General features: G+C 39.5%; 2 protein-coding genes across 5 annotated transcripts; both read right to left on the reverse strand.

Annotated features, from left to right (window-relative positions):
- Window positions 1–487: 487 nt before the first annotated feature.
- LOC132104402 (probable histone deacetylase 1-B) lies at window positions 488–5,724 on the reverse strand. 4 transcript variants are annotated; one of them, XM_059509849.1, is made up of 14 exons: window positions 5,566–5,724; window positions 4,694–4,806; window positions 4,499–4,616; window positions 4,271–4,345; window positions 4,041–4,179; window positions 3,101–3,242; window positions 2,939–3,031; window positions 2,727–2,835; window positions 2,509–2,649; window positions 2,317–2,425; window positions 1,988–2,115; window positions 1,663–1,809; window positions 1,456–1,504; window positions 488–703 (listed from the first exon to the last, which is right to left on the reverse strand). In XM_059509849.1, exons 1-14 carry the CDS (start codon window positions 5,615–5,617, stop codon window positions 676–678), a joined length of 1,443 nt encoding a protein of 480 aa, XP_059365832.1. In that variant the 5' UTR covers window positions 5,618–5,724; the 3' UTR covers window positions 488–675. The 4 variants fall into 4 exon arrangements, with proteins under 4 accessions (XP_059365832.1, XP_059365831.1, XP_059365830.1 ...); XM_059509848.1 differs by having other exon boundaries at window positions 1,456–1,507; XM_059509847.1 differs by having other exon boundaries at window positions 1,651–1,809.
- A 7,531-nt stretch (window positions 5,725–13,255) lies between these two features.
- LOC132104403 (MARCKS-related protein 1-B) lies at window positions 13,256–15,963 on the reverse strand. Its single transcript, XM_059509850.1, has 2 exons — window positions 15,670–15,963; window positions 13,256–14,550 (listed from the first exon to the last, which is right to left on the reverse strand). The coding sequence occupies exons 1-2, from the start codon at window positions 15,847–15,849 to the stop codon at window positions 14,014–14,016; spliced, it is 717 nt and encodes a 238-aa protein (XP_059365833.1). The 5' UTR covers window positions 15,850–15,963; the 3' UTR covers window positions 13,256–14,013.
- Window positions 15,964–17,501: the final 1,538 nt, after the last annotated feature.

Raw genomic sequence — 17,501 nt, forward strand, 5'->3', positions numbered from 1 at the left:
TATTTATCAAAGTCATTGTTATAATAAGGACATTTCATAACCACTGAACTCCAAACGGCTATATCTGGTCAGCCGTGTGACTGACGTGCTAGCGTAACCACAACAGAAAAGAATCTGAATCTAACAGCAATACAGCAAGTCTTTGACATGCCCCACCAGCCAGGGGAAAGTTCAATACAGAGCCATCAAGACAGACATCTTAATAAAAACAAACATTTAACGCTTAAAAACGAGGTAAAGGATACCATACACAAACAGCATCCGCAGAGAAAACCAAATAGGAGCGGCCAATAAGTGTGTCAATGCATGATTAAAAACAAATCCAAGGGGAGAGCTTCCCATGATGGGAGAGAAAAGATATGTGCTATCTCTGGTCCTGTTTCAGGTACTAACGTTGGTATACAGTAACATAAGGATTAAAAGGTGGGAGGCAAATAAACATGGTTTCAAAAAAATAAAAAAAGTCAAATAAATTGTCATTTCACACTTGTAAATGTAAAAACTTTTATACCGCTTCATTAGATTACAAATAGTAAAACGAGTTTTACAAAATAATTTACAGTCCTTAGCTCAGGACTAGAGCTAACATCTAGCATGTGAATGTAGGTTTGACGTTTGACAAGATGAGAGTGTGACAAGAAGTTCATGCATCCGTGAGGAACACATGTCCTTTCCTCAGACTGGTTTTAATTCTTCTTTTGGCCTGTAAATAAAAAAAATATACATATAGTTGGAGTGTTACGAACATTCAAGAAAATATGGGATAAATTCTATGCAAATATTAAAAACTAGAAAAACTGCGATATACAGTACGGTTAAGAACTTTGGTGTTGGTGAGATTTGGTGTTTTGAAAGTCTCATGCTCAAGCTACATTTATTTGAACAGAGTAAAAACAGTATTTTGTGTGTGTGCCTCTCTCAGTGGTAGAGAATTGCATAAGTAGCACAAAAGGTTGTAGGTTTGATTCCCAGGGAGCACATGTTAGGTAAAAAAAGTTAGCCTGAATGCACGCTTTGGTCGCTTTTGGACAAAAGCGTCTGCTAAATGCATAAATTTACATTTATATATATACACACACACATTTTAATATATTTTAAAATAATGTATTCCTGTGATGGCAAAACTTTTTTAGCATCATTACAACAGTCTTCAGTGCTGATTTGCAGCTCAAGAAAGAGTTATCAATATGAAAAGCAGTTGTGCAGTTCAATATTTGTGGAAACCATGATTTTTTTTTTTTAGAAAATGCTTTGAATAAGTTCTAAAGAACAACATTTATTTGAAGATACGTAACATTATACAGTTTTTACAATAACTTTTGATAAATGTAATTCTCTGATGGAAAAAAAAAAACTTATTAAATTAATAAAGTAACAACTGCAATTTACAATGAGGTTTATACAGCCAGAAAACCTGAGCACATATTTCATAATCCATGATGTGACATAACTTACCCCTTTGTGTCCATTTTTTCCTCTGAAGCTTTCTCCTCTTCTTTAACATCTGCTATTGAATGAGAGGGACAGCGTGTCAATCTCACGTCTCTTAACTAGAATACAGTGCTTTTATACAATTTGTGAACAATCAGCCCAATGCATTTTCAGAAGTTCAACTGTTGTTCTTACTGAAGTGAAAGAAACGGTCTGTACCTGTTGGCTCACCTTTCTTCTCTTCTCCATCCTTCTCTTCTTCAGTCTTCACTCGCTTAGGCTTTTTGTAACTGGCTGCATTTCTCCGGCCGCCCTGTCCTTCGTCCTCAGAGTCCGAGAACTCCTCGTCACAGGCTATCCGCTTGTCATGGGCACGGACTATAGATGAGAAAAACACCTGTCACGCTCTGCAGAACTCAGATCTCAAACTAAACTTATATGTGTCAGTATCAGTAAGCATCAAAAGGGTCCACAATGACAAGTCAAGGTGTTTCAATGTTTGGGAGTATGCAATTAAAGAAAAAGCTGCCAACAAGTGAATAAAGGTGGCACTCACTGGAGATGCGTTTGTCAGGGTCTTCCTCTTCATCTCCGCTGTCTTCCTGAACAGCATCCTCTGGGATCGCCTGCATCTGAACCCCTGGGGCATGAGGCAACATCCGCAGATTCTCAAACAGACGCTGCCTGAATATAACAAAAAAGAGGGAGGAGACATACAAATTACTTAAGAGGAGACAAATAAACCATTTCAATGTATACCTTGCAAAAATTGGTCGCTTTTGTTTTGCAATATAAAATCCAATATTTACAAACCTAGTGCAATTTACATTCATACATGGTTTCTCGTTATTCTGAATGAAACGTTTGGCCCTTCATCCCACTTACTTGATCTTTTCCAGATAGTCATTTGTATTCTGATTGGTCATGTTGGAGGGGCTGATGTGAAGCTTGAAATCAGGTCCAAAATACTCAAAGTAGTCATTGTACGGGAGCTCTGATGGAACGAAACAAGTTAAATGGTGTTCACCACGGAGAGAACAAAACATGTGATAATCTAACACAATCAGAGTGTCTCACCATTGGGAATGGTGCTGTCCAGCGCTACAGCCGTCTCATAGGTCCAGCAGCGGGCCACGTTCCTGATGGTGTAGCCTCCACCTCCCAGCATGAGCAGGGGCAGGTTAAAGCTCTTTATGTACTCCACACACTTAGCATGACCTGAGGAACACACAAGGGTTTGGTTAGACACAAATCCCACTCACTTTGGAAATGCTCGTGTGGTTTGTGTGTGATACCTTTGATGGTGAGGTTAAAGCAGCCCAATCGGTCTCCAGACAGAGAGTCAGCACCACACTGGAGCACCACAGCACTGGGCTGGTACATCTCCATCACTTTGGCCATGATCTGCAGGACATTCAGAAACAGGAGATTTTCAAGACTCAAATATCACTGCAATTTTGACTTTTTTTTTTTTTTTTTTTACACATGGCTAAGTTTACAGACTTACAGGTTTGAATATGGCTTCATATGACTCATCATCAATACCATCTCTGAGCGGGTAGTTCACTGCATAGTACTTTCCCTTCCCTGCACCAATATCCTGCAAAAAACAAAAACTTCAACCTCCCTTTTCACCAAAAAAGTATTTATTTAACTTGCAAGTACTTACTCGGAGGTCTCCAGTGCCAGGGAAATACTCTCCATACTTGTGGAAGGACACGGTCATGACACGGTCTGTTGTGTAGAAAGCTTCCTCCACTCCATCGCCGTGATGGATGTCAATGTCGATGTAAAGCACTCTTTGATGGTACCTAAAAAGATTTGAGGCCTTCGGTTAAAATGTTTTTTGTTCTAAAGTAATCCCAAATGTTTCTTTAATAGACATTCCCGGTAAAAAGCTTCAATAATTACTAGGTTGTAAAGATTTTTATAATGAAACACTTCCTATTAATATTGAATAATGATTATGCTGCTTAATATTTTGTGGAAACCTTGACACTACATTCAGAAAACTTGGAATGAATAAAAGCAGCGAAAACTGTTTTCAGCTTTGCATCAAAAAATAAAATTACATTTGAATATTCCGGTTTCACTGTATTTTTGATTAAATAAATAAAATGAAAGTGAAAGTGACATGACATTCAGCCAAGTATAGTGACCCATACTCAGAATTCGTGCTCTGCATTTAACCCATCCGAAATGCACACAGACAGAGCAGTGAACACACACACACACACTGTGAGCACACACCCGGAGCAGTGGGCAGCCATTTATGCTGCGGCGCCCGGGGAGCAGTTGGGGGTTCGATGCCTTGCTCAAGGGCACCTCAGTCGTGGTATTGAGGCTGGAGAGAGCACTGTACATGCACTCCCCCCACCCACAATTCCTGCCGGCCCGAGACTCGAACTCACAACCCTTCGATTGCGAGTCCGACTCTCTAACCATTAGGCCACGACTTCCCTTTAAATGTAGCACTGGTGAGCATAAGAGATTAATTTCAAAAACAATAACCAGACTTTTGACTGGTTATTGTGTGTATAAATAACAACAAATGAATAAAAGTATTGCTATCTGTAGTGTATGTTTCAGTTTTTAGTTAAAGGGCATACTTGAGCAGCTCCAGAATGGCGAGAACGATGTCATTGACATAGCAGAAACCAGACGCCTCAGATTTCTTGGCATGATGAAGGCCTCCTGCCCAGTTAATGGCAATGTCTGTCTGCTGTTTGTTGAGTTTCACAGCTCCAGCTGAAAATTATTAGCATATACAATTAGAAAAAAAAACATTTAACTGTACAAACCATAAAAAGATTCTGTAAACTTCATTAAATACACTTACCAACAGATCCACCAGTTGAAAGCTGACAGAACTCAAATAAGCCGTCAAAGACAGGACAATCCTCCCCTACGTTAACTGCACAGACAATAAAACATGCTCACAGTCCAAAGTAAAGCAACCTGCATCGCAAATCAATTTTACTGCACTCCCTTTTTTTTTTTTTTTTTTTTTTTTTTAAGACCTCATATTTAAACATATTGATTTATATAAAAAAAATCATCAACTTACATCTCTGCATCTGCTTGCTGTACTCAGACATGTTGTCTGGGCGGATGGAAAAGAGGAACTTGATGTAATCGTCACTGTGATACTTGGTCATTTCTTCAGCATTGGCTTTATGAGGCCGCTAAACACGCAAACAAGTGAAGAAATTGGCTTAGCTGAATAAACAAATAATGCAAAACCATGATTAATTTCCCTTACATAAATTTCCATTTTCCTATACAGCCCATAGTTGAGCAGGAGGTTGTGGGTCATGCGGATTCTGTGGGGCTTCATGGGATGACCCTGGCCATAGTAGTAATTCCCAACATCCCCTGGGAAAGAAGGAAAACAATCATTATTAATAAATAAATAAAAATATATAAAATTTAACAATATTACTAGAGACACTTCAAGATGAACTATAAAAACTTTATAAAACTATGCTGTAAAAAAAAATCTGAATTGTTGCTTAGTTTACGGATCAATCAATTTTTGCAACAGGCCTGGAGTTAGACACGAAGCCAGCTGCATGGTTCAAACTGATCATTAATATCCACAACATTCTGTTCATACGTGATTATAAAGGAAGATACGTGCAAAAAGCAGGGGGGAACGACAAAACAGCCCGCGCTATGAAGCAGAGCATCATTCAGACACGCTCGGAGTGATGAGTTACTGCTGCTAACACTGAACACATGAACAACAGCGCGAGCTCAATTCATACCAACTCTTACGGTCCATAATGTGAAGCTAATTTTATATATGTTATATGTGGGAAATAAAGAACACTCGCGGTTAAGTGTACGCAGATATACTGCACTTGCAAAAAAAAATTATATATATAAAAGTGTGTAAATTGTGCTGGTGTTAACTCCATGCTGTGTTCTTGATGCTAACCGTGAATAAGAAGAACAACAGGATGAAGAGGTGCTAGCACGCTAAGCTAACACTAGCATTAGCGCCGTGCGGCTAACAATTAGGCTGCACTCAGGAACTTAAGCGTGATGCGGAATTTATCCAAAGCAGACCCTGCGTTACATTTCTCTGGTAATAACAGCTCGATATAACGCCAGTAAAAACACCATTCTTACCGTCATAATAATAGCAAACTTTCTTCTTTGTTCCTTGAGAACTCAGCGCCATTTTACCCTCCAATTACAGCCTGCGCCTGTCAGGCTTTCGGCGCACTGAGGAAGTTCAATAGCAACTTGTCTCGGTGAGCTTTCAGCCAATCACAGTTCAGATTCCATCAAAGAGGGCGTTGCTACTGCGCGTCTCCGCCAATCATTGTAATCAAGTATTTAGGTTTAGTTCTATTTACTTCACAGCTGTTTTAACGTCCGCCAATATACGTATAGACCGAGAATAAAACAATCACGAAAAAACAAACACTTCTGATAGGTTACTTCTGATTTTTATTACCTTGTCATTAACTCATAAACAGAAATTACGAATGTAAGTTGCCTCCTCAAAGTCTTTTTCCTCAACAATGATAATAACTGATAGATCTCCCACTGCCAGCAGTGCTCTGCTCTGCTCTGTGCTGTTACTGATTACGTGATGAAAACTATAGTCACAGATGTAATCTAGACTCTACTTTTGGATTACTTCAGGCTATATTATTTTTGACCTTACTTGTTTATAGATTGGAATAGGATTATTGTTATAAAAGAGAGAAATAATATGTGTGTGTGTGTGTGTTTTGTGTGTGTGTGTATATATATATATTGTATATATATATATATATATATATATATATATATATATACAAGTCATATACGTTTTCTCCAGGGTTTCCCAAACTGGGGTAAATAAAAGAACAGCAGTGGTTTTATGGTTTGATGAAAAGATCATAATTAATTAATAACAATTGAACATTTTAATGAATAAATTAAACTTTATTACTATTATTTTTTATTTATCCTTCCATCTTAGAAACATTGCCAAGCTATGAAACATGTTAAATTAAATGAATTTAAATGAAAACAGTCAATATAAACCACTTGAACACTGAAAATATTTAATATTTCATTTGTTTAGCTGGATGTCAATATATCACTATTAACTAAGTTTAAAAAATAGGTTTTTACATTTTGTTTTTCAGGACATAATAATTGGTAAAAGTCACTGGATATTTTGATGGCATAGCATTTCTAGCTAAACACCATTTTAGTAACTTGCATAATTATTAATCTAATACAATCTAATTGAATAAATGGTCCTTTTGTCCCAAAAATCAGAAGCATGGATTGTATTTATATGGTTTATATTTTTACAAATTACATTACAAATGCCATCCATGTGTGTTAACAGATCAGACCTGGTATAAACGGTCTAAAAGTTTTCACAAAAGTGCATTTGTGATTTTTTTTTTTTATTTAACAGAATACAATACCAAATCACAAAACTAAAAATAGCTGATTTAACTGATTCTGTAAATTGTAATGTGTTTAAAAGACAAAAGCCTTCCAAACATAGAAATACATGGTTAAATAATTAATTGACTGCTTAAGGTTGATTAGATATGACTTTTTTTCTTTTATTTTTTTTTTCTGTAGTAGGAATATACTTTGCTTTTGATTTTAAGTAAATAAGTAGATTATAACTGCTTTATAGGGAATAAAAGATAGCCTAAAAACAATAAATCAGGTATATTTATACATCTTAGGTTATCTATCAAAGATATTGTTTTGGTATAATCTGAAAGCAACTGAATTTTAAATAATGATAACAAAGTTTATTTATATTGCACTTCTCAAGGTTACTCAGACACAAAGAGATGAATAAACACATATAACAAACACATAAAAATAACAAAAGTAATATAATAAAACCAATATCATGCAACATTAATCATATTAAAAGCAATCATATTAATTTTTTTTTTTAATTTGAATTTGAACATAGACATATCAGTAGACTATCAGATATATATTTTTCCATTTATGTAATTCAATTATTTTAGAGTGAATTCTGCCAGATGATGAATGCATAAACCTCATTAAGAAAAAAAGTGCCAAAAAGTAAGGAGAGTGGGTTAAATGTTTTAATCCAGTAATGTTGGCTCAACACACATATGACAAAAGTGTTTGTCGGAATAGAGATGCAATGAAACAAACAGAAACCCAAGACAATGTGCATTAAATATTTCTAAACCTTTGCAATGGTGCTGCTCATGTGAAACTGGAAAATGTTGCAAGTGTGACTGTAGGACTTCAATTCAACACATGATGGAGCCATATGCTTATATTTGAGCCTTTACCATCCAGACACAGACAGAAAAAAATAAAATAAAATTATATATATATATATATATATATACACACACACACTTTTTGCGTAAAATGTAATAGTTATCTTTTCAAGAACGTGTAAGAAAAAACTGCACAGTAAAGCAATTAACTCATTAATTTACATGCCTATTTTCGTATATTAATCGGTCCATCACCAGATACCTCCATACCATACCTTCCTAAAAAATCTTAAGGTTTTTTTATGTTTATTTTTTTTTAAGAAAAAGTGCAATGTAATTCATCATTAATAAACAAGCAAAATCTTCAAGCAAAATCGATGAAATGTGAAGCATAAGCATGTAATAAAATAGAAAGAGACTATTGATTATATCATTAGATATTTCTGAGCGGAAATGAGCTTTTCCTTTGGTACCCCAGTTTTATATTAAGTTATTTTCATTTGAAGTGAAGTAAATTTCAGTGGTTATAATATTAGAATGTATATTATATACAGTAACTGTATGTAAACACTGCCACATTACTGATTAGGTTTCAGTGTGGCTTGTTGCATGTATCTGCCATATAGTACAAATAGGATGTTTTCTTTTTCTTTTTACATGTATAAATGTAGGTAAAGTGGCTTATGAGTGACGTGCAAAAACATTAATATGTTCTAAACATATTAATAAATACAAAATTGATGTCACTTCCTGTTTGTTGTTGTCCTGTGTTTTGAGTTTGAGCTCTGTCAAGCTAATTCATCATCTTTTTTTTAAATCTTAAAATCAATTTTATACACCATCATTTTCATTTCTATAATGTGTGAATATATCCCCTCATATTCTACAACAAAAACAAAGTGCCTTGTTATCACTAGTTTTATTTTGATTTCCCAAGCCACTATTAGCCCATTAACATCATCAGCGTGGTGGCCGCTAATCTCACTCAAATTACTAATACTCTATTCACACACATTACCATTGTTTTACTCACTACATGCATTAATGGCGGGTGTGTGTCTACCTTGAGTGCAGATGAGGACACGTTTGAGCTGCATTTGGCAGAGGCCGTGGAGAAGCAGATCAGTGACCTGGAGGTGAGGCAGGCTCAGCTGAGAGAGTGGAGAGCCACGCTGGAAACCTCCTGGGCTGATGCTCATAAGACCGGGGTAAGTATACAGCATGCTGCTGACTCTCCCACCACCTCTACTCCATGCGTTTCCAGGATACAATCTTCCCAGATGTCCTTCTTTCTGGCGCCGGGACACCACTGACCCTGGGTGCACCAGCAGCAGAAGACGCAAGCCAGGCCCCGGGCGAAGACCTCTCCCCCTCTGCCGCCTCCAGTCTTCAAGATCTCCATCCAAAACCACTTTGCTCCCCTCTGTGAGACAGAATGCAATGCTGTGCTCATCGGAGACTCCATCGTCTGGCACGTCCATGCTAGGTTTGCTGAAGGTAAAGTGCACACTCACTGTTTCCCTGGTGCTCATGTTCTCGATGTTTCTGTGCAGATACCCACGATCCTGAAGGCCGACAAGAGCCCCAGAGCGGTCGCACTTCATGCCGGGGTTAACAACTCTAAGCTGCGGCAGACGGAGACACTGAAGAGGGACTTCAGGAGCCTGATCGAGACGCCCTCAGCGACGATCATTGTGTCAGGACCACTCCCCAAGTATTGATGAGGACATGAAAGGTGCAGTAGGCTTTTTGCTTTAAATAAATGGTTATTGTCATGGTGTAAAAAAACAGAAACTGCTCTTTGTTAATAATTTAAAACTTTTCTAGGAGCGTCCTAGGCTTTTTTGTGCTGATGGCCAGCACCCCAGGAGAGTCTGAGCAGAACTCCTGTCGGACAACATCTCCAAGATGTTACAGTCCATATGACTAGTATTCCAATTCTCAAATAAATGAACAAAAACAACTTTTGAAGTTTGGGCTTCTAAACATTAGATCACCCACACCCAAAGTAGTTATTGTAAATTAAATGATCACAGATAATAGTTTTGATGTACTCTGCTTGACTGAAACCTGGCTCAAACCAAATGAATATAGGCTTATTGGTCTAACTTAGCCTCCACCATGCTACTGTTATATGCATGAGCTTATCTCAATGTTACCAAGAAAACAGGATACAGGTTTAACTCATTCCATATACTTCTGCTTAATGTTACTGTGACGAGTGGGGCGGGGCCGAGGGACATGGGAGCGAGGCCGGTGGAGTGATTGGAGATGAGCTACACCTGTTCGACCCACCGGTCTCGAGGCCCACGGAGGAGATGGAAGGATATAAAACTGGAGCGACGACAGTGAAGGACGAGAGAGGACCAGGCCTGGGCTTTTAGTTGTGTTTTGGTTTTTATTTGCGCACACCAGTCGTCCGTGAGGGGCTGGTAAGCTGTTTTGTGTTTGTTTTGTAATTAAAGTTTCATTTTGATTGTCCGCCGGTTCCCGCCTCCTTCTTCCCGATGATTAGCAAGGTTGAATTCATTACAGTGGTGCCGAGGCCCGGGAGAGGGAGGGACGCGCTGCTGGGGATCCCTCGCCGCTGTGGTGAATCCGCGGTGCCAACGAGCAGGCGAGGAGTGTGCCGCCATGGACGCTTGAGGCGGTGGACTGGAGTGAGTTGCAGGGTACGGGCGAGCTCGCTACCGGCCGCCCACGATAGGGAGGGGCGGCTGCCGTCCGTGAGGGAGCGGAGGAGTCTGCGCCGTTCGCCAGGGGGCCGGAGCCTGCTGCCATCCGCCGGAACGGGGAGGAGCAGGGAACGGGGGACTCCTGCCGGCTGCCCAAAATCGGAGGAGCCGTCGCCGTCCACCGGGCGGCGGAGGAGTGTCGTGCCGTCTGCCGAGGGCCGTCCAGTGCCACCGCCAGGCACCGCGGAGGAGATCGCCCAGCTGGTGGAGGGCCGAGCAGCGGTGCGTCTGGGAACCGGATTTTTTTTTTCTCCTCTCTCCCCTCTCTCGTCTCTGTCGCTCCTCCTTCCATCTCCTTTTCTCTCGCCTCGCCTGTCCTACCCCCAGGTTCCCGCAGGTCCCCGTGAGCGGTCCCCCAGGAGGGAGGGGGGGGGGGAGTAGAGTGCAGTCTCGGGAGTACCCCCCGGCCTGCGAGGGGCGATGGGGGTATGTGACGAGTGGGGCGGGGCCGAGGGACATGGGAGCGAGGCCGGTGGAGTGATTGGAGATGAGCTACACCTGTTCGACCCACCGGTCTCGAGGCCCACAGAGGAGATGGAAGGATATAAAACTGGAGCGACGACAGTGAAGGACGAGAGAGGACCAGGCCTGGGCTTTTAGTTGTGTTTTGGTTTTTATTTGCGCGCACCAGTCGTCCGTGAGGGGCTAGTGCGCTGTTTTTTGTTTGTTTTGTAATTAAAGTTTCATTTTGATTGTCCGCCGGTTCCCGCCTCCTTCTTCCCGATGATTAGCAAGGTTTATTTCATTACAGTTACACTGTCAGATATGCAAAAGAAATCTTTTGTATCTCTTGCTCTGGCTACTGTGTACAGACCGTACGGACAGATTTCCTAAAAGAATTTGCAGATTTCCTCTCAGACCTATTGGTTACTGTTAAAACGCTAATTGTCTAAGATTTTATCACTCACATAATCCAAATGATGTATTAGGACTTGCGTTTAATGACCTAATAAACTTTTGGAGTCAAGCAAAATGTCACCGGGCCCACTCATTGTCAACATCATACTCTAGATTTAATTATATTGCATGGAATCAATCTTAATGATATAGATCTCGTACCTCAAAGTGATGATGTTACTGACTGTTTCCTTGTTTGGTACATGCTGTGTATTACTGTTATAAACTATATGGCTCTGCGTTATCATCCAGGAAGAACTATTGTTCCAACCACTAAAGATAGATTCACAAATAACCTGCCTAATTTATCTCAACTGCTCTGTGTACCCAAAAATATCCGCAAAATCATAGAAAATAACCAAACCAATCCAATTTTTTATTTAGCACAGTGGCTATATTAACAAAATAACCAGACACCACCCGATCTAAATATTCCCTCACAGTTTATAGAAATTACTTTATGAATTTATTCACTGATAAAATAGATAGCATCAAAAATACAAAAACAAATGTAGAATCTGCAGCATCGTGTAATTTCTAATGTAATATCTAAATTAGTATTCAAGGTATTCAAGGGCAGGCTGGTTTAGATCCTACCTGTCCGATCGTTACAACTTTGTTTATTTAAACGTGGAGTCATCTCATTTATCACCAGTAAAGTATAAAGCACCACATGGATCTGTCCTAGGTCCCCTGCTATTTTCAATATACAGTTGCCCCTTGGTAATATTAATAGAAAATACGGGATTAGTTTCCACTGTTATGCTGATGATACTCAACTATATATTTTAACAAGACCAGATGAAACTTCTAAATTATCTAAGCTAACAGAGTATAAAAAATTTAAAAGATTGGATGAAAAAATGATTTTCAATTAAATTTGGATAAGACAGATATTACTTGTCCAAAAAAAATCATATTTCCCATGTTACAAAAACAGCATTCTTCCATCTTTTTCAAACATTGCCATGCTACGAAACATGTTACCTGTTTCTGATGCAGAAAAGCTTGTTCATGCATTCATGACCTCTAGACTGGACTGCTGTAATGCACTTCTAGGTTGTTGTCCTGCATCTTCAATAAACAAGCTACAGGTAGTCCAAAATGCACTGGCTAGAGTCCTTACCAGGTCAAGAAAATCTAAACATATTACCTCAATTTTACAGTCTCTGCACTGACTAACTATTAAGTTCCTTATCATTTACAAAATACTCTGGACTTTTGGTATCTAGGATAGCAAAGTTCTCTAAAGGAGGTAGAACTTTTTTGCATTTGGCTCCCAAACTCTGGAATAGCCTTCTGATAGCGTTCAGGGTTCAGACACACTCTCTCTGATTGAATTTATGTTAAAGACACCTCTCTTTGGCCAAGCATTCAAATAATGCATCTCATAACCTGAACTGCAGTTATATCTATTCAGATGCACATTATTATTATTTAGCTTGGGTAAAAAAAAAATTGTATTTTGCTTTGTTGGAACAGCAACTACTCTAATCATGTCTCTATTTCTTTCTCTGTTGCTGCCGTGGGTTTTACATCCCGTTGTATCTAGGATTTACCCAAGCTTCAGTCTGGATCCAGAACACCTGAGAAGAGATGAGAGATGCCAACCCCTCAGAGGACCCCAGATGATGCCAACCCCCAAACCACATACAGAACTACCAAATTTTGCTATAACTTGGATTGCAACATATAATAATTGTTGTTAATAGTGTTCATTATCTGTTTGATTACATCTTCCATTGCTTTTTCTGTACATTTTGTGCCATATGTTCAATAACTGAGATAATCACCACTGATAAGCTACTACTAAATATATTCTAGAAACCTAATTTTCTGTAAAGCAATGATTTGAATCGTGAAAAGCACTATACGAATAAACTTGAATTTCATTGAATTCTGGGGGACTTTACCTTGGAAAGCAGCCACTGTGAAGAAGGACAAACACAAAGTGCGTATCTGTAGGTAACCAACATTTATTTACCATTATCAACTTTACAATAAAACCAGTAACATCTTTAAACATTAGCAAAATAAAGAACAAAATTGGTCAAATGTATTTACAGAGACCAAAAAGCAGATCAAGGCTCACATTTAACACATAACAACTCTGCTTCTTTTAAAACTTCAAATGTGAACATAGCAAGCTCAAATGTGTTTTTATTTTGTTTTGTATTTTTTTTTTAAAGCCAAGATGAAAATTAAAATGCGATTTCAAAGAAACGAGACAAAGCCTTCTGGATATTTAAAATGGTTCTCTATACACCACAAAATACTTAAATTTGGGTTAAAATATAGGAATGTAGAAAGTTGGCAAGTCTTTTTCGATTTCCTTTTTTTTAACAGTCATTTTATGTGGTGATGTTGATCTTGCACAATTCATTGGTAAAGTTGCATCTATTCTGTGGTGGGCTTGAAAGATGCTCCTCCTTGATCCCATCCTCAACTCACTCTTGTGTTGACATCCCGCTTCCAAGAGGTTTCGGCCTTCCACATCTTTGAGCCATTATCAGGGAAGTGAACTAGTGAATCTAGTCTGTCATTTGTTGTTAATCTTGAAGAAAGTGGCACGAGGAGTCTTTTTTTTCACATACATGTGTATATATACATATACATATATCCATGTATATATACATATGTATACATATACACATATATATAAATATATATTTTTTCTTGGAAAAACAGTTCACAAAGTCCTTTGTGAAGTACAATCACTCCTTCTGTTCGGATGGTGCGGGTGTTGAGCCGGTCTCCTCTGTTGGTTTTGTGGGCTCTGCAGCAGGTGCAGCAGCCTCTTCCTTGGGGGCAGCCGGTTCCTCAGCCTTGGCAGCGGGTTCCTCGGCCTTGGGGGTCTCTGCCGGGGCGGGTGTCTCCTCAGCCTTGGCCTCCTCCTCTTTCTTCTCCTCAGCGGCCGCCCCGTTCTCCTCGGGCTTCTCTTCGGTGACCGGAGCGGCATCAGCGGCGGCCTCTTCCTTCACCTCGGCGCTCTTCTTGTTCTTCTTCAGCGAGATGCCCTTGAATTTGAAGGAGTTCTTAAGGGAGAACTTCTTCTTCTTCTTTTTGGGGGTCTCCTTGGTTGCCTCGCCCTCAGGTTTGGCAGCCTCTCCCTCAGCGGCAGGTGCTGGCTCGATGGCATCACCGGCTCCAGCCTCAGATTCCTTGGCTGCCTCCGCAGAACCGTTGGTGGTGGCGGCATCTCCCTCTGCCTTGGCAGAGACGTCACCATTGGTCTTAACGTGGCCGTTCTCCTGAGAAAGGAAAATGAAATTGTCAGTTTAAAAATGCAGCACAAACCAATATAGATCAATATTTACTATGGGTCTACTATATATGTAGCAGGGCATTCCTTGAATCGTCGACGGACACATCAGTGACTCGTCACGTAAATAATGCATGTCTTCGAGGTGACGCCTTGCAGTAGCGCGCACCGCCGAGCGAGGGCGGTAGAAACACACACAACTCACACAATGCCGACCGAGACAGACGGCAGCTTTGGAACAAAAGACTGAGATCGAAAAAATTTCATTGAGCTTAATTCACTATTTACTCATCGACGATGGAATAACTACAAACATCGAATTAAAAAAGTGACTTGAAATATAAGTACATTCATTGATAAGAATGGGTTTTTGTCACATATAACCCCAAAAGCTTGACCAAATGTCGACTCTCGTCTGAGTGTCTAGACTTTAAAGCCCGAGCGTCTGCAAATTAAGACTCCACAAGATTCACAAAAAAAGCACAATCCGATATAATATAATTTAGAATGTAAAGAATAAAACAAAAATCATAATAAATAAATAATAAACAAAACATAACATGATATATGTATCCATTTTAATATAAGAATACTATAATAAATATAAAGAAAAAAGGGAAATGCTTTTAAAACATGACACTATATTCTCAAATACCAATTACAACCAAATTTTCCAAATTGATCGCAACCCCCTGCTGTTAACCCATGCATAGTGAATACGTGCAGCATCCTCCTACACGGGCATTAAATGGAGATCTCATGGCAACAACACCGACCTTCTCCGAGCGCTAGAAACAGACTTGAAAGACCAAAATAAATAGTGAACAAGCATTAAAAAAGCATCCATTTTTCAGCTCGAGACAGAAAACCGTGTCTGGTCAGCCCCAATGTAAATTGCGTAATGAAATCATTAGGTTTTCCAGCGTGCCACGAGACATGAAATAATAAATAAGAGCGTGCATGAATGGCAAACTAACATTTCCTTCTTTTTCACTACAAATCACCGCCTTCACTCTTTTCACCGCACTCGGAGCGATGGTTAAATCGCAACTCTCGCTGAAGCACTTGTTGGTCAGATGTGGGTGTGTCGCAGATGAAGATGAATTACCTGTCCGTTAGTCTTGACGGCAGCCGGGTCAGCATCGGCGGCTTTCCCCTCCACAGCCACTCCTCCCTTTGATGCCTGGGATCCCATTATGCTTAATGTGGTTTTAAAGTAAATTAAAAAGAACTCAAATTCAGGAAGGTGGGGAAAAAAATAATCCAGACCAACGGGTGTAGCGTGCATCCAAGGGCACAAGGAAAGCGTGATTTATTTTTTTCCCTTTAATAAGGAAACCTCGAGATGATCCACTCCTGCCTTCCAGCCGTGAGCGTCGAGGGCGACCTACTATTACCAGTCTTGGTGTACAGCGCTTCAAGACAACCAAAGCCCCGCCCATGGGCGTGCCTCAGTAACGCCAACCAATCTGAAACACCGCCCCGCCCACTTATTTTACAGTCCATGTCCCACCTCTTTTGACTTCGCATTATGTCCAAAGAAAAAAAAAAATGGCACCAGACTGGAAAGAAGATGGACCCGACAGGGTGACTTGTTGAATTGTCTGGTTACTGAGAGCAATGGGGTTTCAGTTTAACTGAACCCATTGAACTACACCCTAAAACTAAAGCATTTAGGACTGGTGAATATGCCTGTAGTTCATTATACTCGAGTGACTGTCTTCAAAGACGACACTAGCCTACCATTTAATGATCAATATCAGTGCATACTTTCACCCACTTCTCTGATAAACAACCTGAATGCGTCATTAAACTGTTCATGGCCAATAGTGAATGCAGTGTTTACTACAGAACAGAATTAGCTAACTGTTTAGATTACACTGTAAGCTATCTTTTACATTCTGTTTTTTTTTCATTAATAATTTCTATTCTGTATAATGGTAATATGAACACAACATTTATACCTGTGGTAGCAATACAGCAGCTCATTCCAGTGTTGAATTAGAAATCAATGTATGTGACAAATATTTTATGCTTGAAATGTTTAAATGTATTGTTTTTTACAATGAACTGCATAACATGACAAATCATAAATGTGAATAAACAACAGCAAAAGTGTGATTTACAACACATGGAATAAATACTGCACCAAATAATGTTTTCATGTCACATTAATAAGTAACAGATGAATTTGCACCAGACTGCCATAAACTTTGATTGGACTCATGACCTTTGGCAATAAGAAAAGATAGTGACATCTCCTCTCTTTTAACAGTTGATAAGCCGATTTATTTTATGACCTCATCTATACACGATTTTATGGTTAGTGCATTTTATTATTTGCATTTAGCACGAGAACAGACCTGTGACCCATTTTGAGGCTTGAATCCATCAGCTGAGAAAAGCTGTTTTATTGGGTCTCACTGTTTGTATTGATGATTAGATCTTCTCAACGTGCCACCAAGGATTCCCTGAGATATACTGTATTATATAACATATAAATCTTTATCCATTTTTTTAACATTCTCTTTCTCCTCCATTCACATATCCTTGTTATTTTTTTTTTTTTTTAATAATTTCTCTTTGGCCTTGTAAATGACATAAAGTCTAAACTGTTAGTGGTGGAATGCGAGGCATGTAAACGCTCATGAAGAATGTTTCACCGTATCTGCATCTCGCCACTTTCTCAGAATGTCCAGAACCTCAGGGAGGGGGAACGGGGCAGAATACAGTTTTTGTGTGTGTCAGATGAGAGAATCTAATGAATAAGCTCATGTATTGAAACAGTCTCCTCTTCTTCCCCAGGGAGAGAGTCAGGGGGGTTGGGTGTGATGGAGTGTGTGTGTGTGTGTATGGGGGGGGGGGCTTTTGTGATGTGGTTCATTTTCTTGATGATGGGTCAGGACACATCACCTCATCATCCATGCATCAGACTCTTGC

Source organism: Carassius carassius, chromosome 25, assembly GCF_963082965.1.
Source record: "Carassius carassius chromosome 25, fCarCar2.1, whole genome shotgun sequence".
Taxonomy (NCBI): Eukaryota; Metazoa; Chordata; class Actinopteri; order Cypriniformes; family Cyprinidae; genus Carassius; species Carassius carassius.